Consider the following 7,167-nt stretch of genomic DNA (forward strand, 5'->3'; position numbering starts at 1 on the left):
ACCTCTGTCTGTCCCGGCCAGGATGCCACCCCCCAACCCAGTCCCAGAGCTGCATCTGGGCCCCCCTGCCCCCACCCAGCCCCGCGGACTTCCTACAAACACCAATAACCAGAACAGTGTGCAGGCCCCCAAGGCAACTCCCGCCCCACCCTACACCCACCTGGTCCTGTAGCAAGCAACCTTGACCGGCTTTGGACAAGGAAGGCCGTGCACATGTGTCGACCCCAGCAGGTCTGCAGGCAGAGTCTGGACTCATGAAAGGGGCTTCAGAGGCGAGGGGCAGCCCAAGGATGTGGGGCAGGATACCCAGGGCCACGCTGGGCCAGCACAAGGTGGGCCAGTGTGGCCCCTTCCCCGCTGGTCTGGAGTCATCAGATTAGGCCCTGGCTTTGGGCACACGCACTTGGCCTGTCCCAGGTGCCCAGCCTTTCCATTCCCTGTGCCCTGGAGACTGGGAGGGCAGCAGGAAGGAGGACCCCCTGTGGTCCCCAGCCCCAGAGCCTGAGTGAGAGAAGACAGCCCATGTCAAAGTGGAGACCTCCCTCCCCCCCCCCCCCCCGCACCCCCTCCCCCCCCAGCTGGATAGCAGGGAGCCTGGGAAAAGGCCTAGAGATTCAGGAACCACACTGGGGCTGAGCAGACACCCCTTCCCATCCCTCTGGGCAAGGTGGGGCTGGGTGGGGCAAGATCTCCAGCCCAGATCAGGCCCAGTCAGAACCTTTCCACCTCAGGTGGGGTGGGGTAGTCCAACAAGGGTGGGGGCGCCACAGGCTATACAATCTCCCCGGCCCCACCCTGCCCTGCTCTGGGATTTACTGGGGCAAACTGGTGGAGAGCAGGAGGCTGGAGCCGGCTCGCCTAGAGTTGGGGAAGGTGGATTGTCCTTAAGGGTTTAGAACAAGGTCTTCAGCCAGTTCCCGGTGTAGGTCAACCCCGGGTAGGGCCTTTACATGCTGTGATACCTGAGCCTTTGCTAGTCCCTCATTACTGACACCCCCATGCCATCGGGACATGACCCAAGGTTCAGAAAGGAAGTTTCCATTACTTGGCATACACTCATAATGGCACTTACTCTGTCAACATTTGCCCTCGTCCCCTTCTCAGCCACTCTGTGAGGGGAGTGCTATCATTATCCCGTCTCTAGAAGCAGAAACTGCAGCCACAGAGGTCGGGGAAGTGCCTATTGTCACCGCAGTGCCCTCCCACAGAACCCCTCAGATGCCCTGCCCCCCCCCCCCACATTCCCACCCCTGAGGGTGGGAGCATTTCCAGGACACCATTAGGCCCTGTGGAGACAGTTCAGGCTGGTCCCTGCCCTGAATTGCGGGTGGGAAGCAGATCAGGGCAGGCTGCCTGGAGGAAGCCTAGGTCTGAGGATTGCAAGGCTCCCAGGAGAGCCGAGGGTGGAGTCCACAGGAGGCATGAGTATGGCCGGGGAAGCCCCCCCACCCCTCCTCCCAAAGCAGCTGAGAGAGGCTGGAACCAGCGTGAGTGCGGGTGGAAGAGGCCAGCGGGCCAGGCCTCAGAGCCATATGCCTGTGGTCCCTGAAGGGTGTCATCAGAGCAGGCAGGGGCCGCAGGGCCAGGAAGACTGGGGAGAGAAGAGAAGGGGACTAGGAGGGTCAAATTGGGAGAGTTAGGAGCTCCACTTGGCCGAGACCGCCCCGCCCCCGGCCGCCCCAGGCTTCCCATACTGGGCCTGTGTGTTGTCTGGTCCTCTGTACAAGCTGTTCCTCTGCCAAGGACACCCCCACATTGCCCCCTCCTCACTGGTCAGAGCTGCCAGACCCCCAGAATTCCATGCCCTTGTTGAGGAACTGCGCCAGTTTGGGGTTTATTTTCCTCGAAGCAGGATGGACTGTTGACCTCAAGGCATCCCTGTGCCGGGCCATGTGGTCGCAGCATTGCACCTGGCATCCACCTGGCCCCTGAGCTCCAGGCCATGTCTGGGCCACCTACATGATGCTCCCTGATGCCAAGCTCACCCGACTCCCGCCAGCCTTCTCCTCTGTCTCCCTCACGCAAATCCTGTCGGCTGGTCATTTGCTCCTTTTTCTAGTCCAAGCCGCCACCTCCCTGGACCCTCCCTCCATTCCTTCAGCAAATGCTTGCTGAGCATGTGAGAGAAGCATTAGTGAATACCTCCTCCCAACTGACACCACAGCGGAAGGAGGCAGAAGGAAATTAACCCCGAAGCTAAAATAAGCAAAAGCCATAGCACGTGGCAAGTGCCAGGAGAGTCCTGAAGGCAGCGTGCACTTCGCCATTTCAAATGGGGGGCCCCAGCACTCTCCCCGTCTATTCTCAGCACTGGCAGGAGGAGACCGTCATCGTAAGAGCAGCACACCCCACCCAAACGTCTTGTCTCTGAAGCTGAGTGGGTGCTGAGACCCACACGCCCAAGGGGGGGGGGGTGTAGACTGACACCTTGACACCTTCGTCCCCTGTCCTCTCTCTCTCTGCCCCCAGATGACCCGACCATACTCAGCATCCCCTCCCACCGCCACCCTCCATCTTCCTCAAGTGCACCGGCCTTTCCAATATGAGACAATGATTGGTTTTGCGGTGTCTGCCTCCTACTTGGAGAACCTGTCAGCTCCCGGGCAGGCATATTGATCAGTTGGGTCCTGGCTATGTCTGCCTGACCTGGTCCGTGCCTGATGAGTGCTAGCTGAATTCATCTCTACCCTGACTCCGGATGGAGCCCCTCACCTCAAAAGCCAGACAAAGATCACCACCACCCCCGTCTTGACCAACCTTTAGCCAGGCTGCTCCACTGGGCCTCACCCAGTATTAACAAGTGTCCCCTGCCCCTGAGATCTGATCACCTGGCCTGCCTTCAGCAAGGATCCCCCAACCTCCGTGTCTCCCCTTAGCAATCTTCTGTCCATTGACCCCCACTCTGCTTATTGGCAGTCAACCCCCTGCTGTCTTTGTTGGATTCTGTCTCCCCTATTGCAATAGTCACGAATAAAGTCTTTCACTCTCACTTAGCAAGCGTCAGGATAACTTTTCCTATAAACCCTGCCCTTCTCATAATCCCAGGTGCCTGAGGCCGATGGGTGGGGTCTGGGGTCTGCACCACCTGTTGGGAGGGGCCTACTGCGGGAAGGGAGGTGTTTAAGGCCCTTGGAGGAAGAGCAGGAGGCCGGTGGTGGAGCTGGAGCGGTCGTCAGGCCTCCAAGTCCTAATCAGGTCAGTTGCCCAGAGAGGCTGAAATCAGGAAGAGGGGGCCGGGGCCGGGGCCTCTGGGAGCTGCTCCCGTGCTGACACATTAACTTCTGAGGCCAGGAGGAGGGTGGATGGTCACTCATTACCGAGGGCCAAGGCCAAGGGGCTGGGTGGTGTCCGGTCACTTATGTAACCTGTGGGCATATATAGGGGCACACGGCCCGTGGGACTCTGACCCACCTGCCAACTCTGCTCCCTCAAGATGAAGGTGGCTGTGGTGAGTACTCCAGACCCAGCGCACATGTGGCCCCACTGACTGATCACCCAGCGGCTGGTTGTCCCTCGTGGAGCCGCAGACCCCCGCCCTCTCCAAGCTGGTTCCCACCAGCCTGCTGGTCCCGGTCAAAGGGCTCCCTCCCTCCTGTCCTCCTCCTGCTGTCTAGCTGGGGCAAGGGTCAGCAGCCCCACCCCAGGCTCCCTGCAGACCCAGATCTTGAGAAGGAGATGCCGGGTGCCATGTGCTCCTACGCAGCATCCCGGGCACCCGGGCCTCACCCGGGGAAGCAGGAGTCCTGCTGACATCCACTTTGCAGATAAGGAAATCGGAGCGAGGTCGCCTCAGACTGTCATTGTGCTTGGGAGGGGCTGTGCCCTGCTGCCCACCTTTTAGGCTCTGGTGCCCCGTGGGGACGTCCTCACTTCCTCATGGAACTGGCATCAAGGCGAAATGGGTTTCATCCTCCACCCAACCAGGGCCCAGACCCTTCCCTGGTCTACCGGCCCGATGTGGACCCAGAGGCAGCCAAAGACAAGGGCAGCTTCCGAAACTACACCGTAAGGACCCCACCGCTTGCCACCCTCCTCCCGCCCTGCCCCAAGCCCAACCCCACCTCAGCCCCATCTTTTCCTGGGGAGCGCAGCACCGTCCCCTTTTGCACAGCTCAGGGGCTGCCTTTGGGCGGCTCCCATTCACACTTGTGGGGCCCAGCCTGGGAGACCAGAGCAGTGGGCCCCAAGGGTGTGAAGGGCAGGGATGGGAGCCTCCCGGCTGACCTTCTGGCTTGCAGTCTGGCCCGCTGCTGGACCGTGTCTTTGCCACCTACAAGCTTATGCACACGCAGCAGACCGTGGACTTCGTCAGGAAGAAGGTACTCGGCGGCTCTCTGCTGCAAGTCCAAGGGTGGGGCTGCCCACTCCCCCCACCCTCCCCACCCCCCCAACCCCCCCCCGCCCCCAGGCCGGATGGATGGAGAGGGATCGGGCCCTGATCCCGCCAACGCCACGGCCGTGCTGACATCCCCTTCCTGGCCTAGCACACCCAGTTTGGGGGCTTCTCCTACAAGAAAATGACTGTGCTGGAGGCTGTGGCCATGCTGGACGGGCTGGTGGACGAGTCGGACCCAGACGTGGACTTCCCCAATTCCTTCCACGCCTTCCAGACTGCTGAGGGCATCCGGAGAGCCCACCCTGACAAGGGTGTGTCCCCTTCCTGGGGTGGGCTGCAGTGCAGGGCCAGATGGGGGTCTTCGCCCTTTCCTGACTTCACCCCTCAGTTCCAAGCCTTCTCCTCTGCCCACTAGCCTGCTCTGTCCCTCTCCCTCCCAGACTGGTTCCACCTCGTGGGGCTGCTGCATGACCTGGGGAAGGTCCTGGTTCTGGCAGGGGAGCCCCAGGTGAGGCCAGAGGTGGAGGGGTGCAGCAGGTTGGGGCTGGGGCAGCCTGGGTTCAGGGATCTGGGCTCTGGAAACCCCCCACGTGGGCAGGGCAGTCACAGCCACTGTGCTTGCCTGTCCCCAGTGGGCGGTTGTTGGAGACACCTTCCCAGTTGGCTGCCGTCCCCAGGCCTCTGTGGTTTTCTGTGACTCCACCTTCCAGGACAACCCCGACCTCCGGGATCCTCGATACAGGTGCTCCTCCCTGGCGACCGGTCTTCCTCTTCCCCACAGTGCACCTCAGCCCCTCACCCTCTATCTTTGCCTGCAGCACAGAGTTCGGCATGTACCAGCCCCACTGTGGGCTAGAGAACGTCCTCATGTCCTGGGGCCATGACGGTGAGGCCAGTTAGGGCCGGGCAGTGGGGAAGATGGGGACCGTGGTGGGGGCCGTGGCTCCGGGCGCTTTGGGGTGACACCTTGTCTCCCACAGAGTACATGTACCAGATGATGAAGTTCAACAAATTCTCTCTCCCGCCGGAGGTAGGTGGGGGGAGGGGCTAACCCAGGAGCGCCCGGCCCGGTTTAGCCTGGCTCCGCCCGGCCGGTGCGACTCCCGTCTGCCCTCAGGCCTTCTACGTGGTCCGATTCCACTCTTTCTACCCTTGGCACACGGGTGGCGACTACCGGCAGCTGTGCACTGAGCAGGACCTGGCCATGCTTCCCTGGGTGCAGGAGTTCAAGTACGGCCATTGCTGCGCAGGGCTGGGCGGAGGGGACTGGAGGGCGGGGGGGGGGGGGGCTTCCTCACGAGGCACTGCCCCTCCCCTGTTGCAGCAAGTTTGACCTCTACACCAAGTGCCCAGATCTGCCGGATGCGGACGAGCTGCGGCCCTACTACCAGGGGCTCATTGACAAGTACTGCCCCGGTGTGCTGAGCTGGTGACCGGCCTGCCCACCCTGCCCGGGCCCGGTCAGGTGCCCTGGGGTGACAGCCAAGGTTGGGGGGACTCCACGTGCACATCTGCGGCCAACACTCCCTGTCCTGGTGGCCACTCCGCCCAGTGGCAATAAAGACCTTGAAGCAGCTTACGAGTCTGACCTTCACTGAGGCGGGGGTCTGTCGTGGCCGCGGTAGCCTCTTGGACACGTGTGTCCGCTCCTGCCACCACACGCATCTTGCTCCGCCTGCCGGCTCCGGCGTCAGCGTCTGGGCTTGCCCTGCCCCTGCTCACATTCTCAAAACAAGTCCTTAAAAACAAGACAAAGCAGAACACTTGGTAGCTAGGAGAGCAGACGGCGTAAAAGCTCATGGACCGTGTGCAGGGTAAGTGCAGCGAGCTCCAGCCACGGATAGCACCCCGGGGCCTTCCCGTGCCCCACGGTGCAGCCCTCGCCTGGGGTCGGCAAACCCCACGTGTGTGTCCCTCAGCACTACAGTTTAGCACCGGATTCCCCTCTACCTTCCAGCAGCTTATTTCTTTACATTTCTTTCAGCGTTTGTTTATTTTTGAAAGAGAGACGGAGCGTGAGCAGGTGAGGGGCAGAGAGACAGAATCCAAAGCGGGCTCCAGGCTCTAAGCCGTCAGCACAGGGCCCAAGGCGGGGCTCGAACTCACGAACCGAGCCGTGAGACCACGACCTGGGCCGAAGTCGGACCCTCCACCGACTGAGCCCCCCAGGCGCCCCTCTAGCAACTTATTTCTTGAACAAAAGTGGATCGAGGGATTTCCTTCTGTTGAGATTTTGCTAATTGCATCCCCGTGGTATTTACTAACATTTCTCCGATATTTCCTACTACGTTCACATAGAGGCTTAATCAGATTAAGACTTGGCTTGTGGGGGCAAGGGTGCTTTAGAGGCGGTGGCATATTCTTTCCCAGGGGCCACAGGCTGTCTTTTGTGGTGTGGAAGCCACTCTGTTCAGGTCCACCTAGCAGCCCTAACCCATTAGAGGGCGGAGCTATGATGTCCCGGCCCCCGGCCTCCTCAGTCATCTGAGAGAACACTGCTTAAAGAGAAGCTTCCTCCCCTGCTTGCGATCTGTCTCTCTCTCTCAAAAATAAGTAAGTAAACATTTAAAAAATATTAAAAAAAAAAAAAGAACATGTCGATTTCAGCATATTTGTGCTTTGGTTCCTTGATTTTATCACCCTCGCTGGTACTCAGACTCCCCTCGGCCAGGGCTGGGGTACAGCTTCCAGATGGCTCCCAGGTCCTTCTGACATGACCGCGACAGTCTCTGGTGGGTGTCCTGCTGTCTGGTGATAAGACACCCAGACTGTGGTAATTTCCTGTGTTTTTGTAACAGATTACCACAAATTTGTTGGCTTAAAGCAAAAAT

At 60.2% G+C, this 7,167-nt stretch overlaps 1 protein-coding gene across 2 annotated transcripts; it reads left to right on the plus strand.

Moving 5' to 3' along the window:
• Positions 1-3,176: 3,176 nt before the first annotated feature.
• On the plus strand, positions 3,177-5,913 carry MIOX (myo-inositol oxygenase). 2 transcript variants are annotated; one of them, XM_047868479.1, is made up of 10 exons: positions 3,177-3,195; positions 3,382-3,448; positions 4,239-4,319; positions 4,485-4,647; positions 4,777-4,844; positions 4,969-5,078; positions 5,155-5,222; positions 5,317-5,366; positions 5,454-5,566; positions 5,661-5,913. In XM_047868479.1, the coding sequence occupies exons 2-10, from the start codon at positions 3,434-3,436 to the stop codon at positions 5,767-5,769; spliced, it is 777 nt and encodes a 258-aa protein (XP_047724435.1). In that variant the 5' UTR covers positions 3,177-3,195; positions 3,382-3,433; the 3' UTR covers positions 5,770-5,913. The 2 variants fall into 2 exon arrangements, with proteins under 2 accessions (XP_047724435.1, XP_047724434.1); XM_047868478.1 differs by lacking the exons at positions 3,177-3,195; positions 3,382-3,448 and adding an exon at positions 3,877-4,005.
• The last annotated feature ends 1,254 nt before the right edge of the window (positions 5,914-7,167 follow it).

This window comes from Prionailurus viverrinus, chromosome B4, assembly GCF_022837055.1.
Source record: "Prionailurus viverrinus isolate Anna chromosome B4, UM_Priviv_1.0, whole genome shotgun sequence".
NCBI lineage: Eukaryota > Metazoa > Chordata > Mammalia > Carnivora > Felidae > Prionailurus > Prionailurus viverrinus.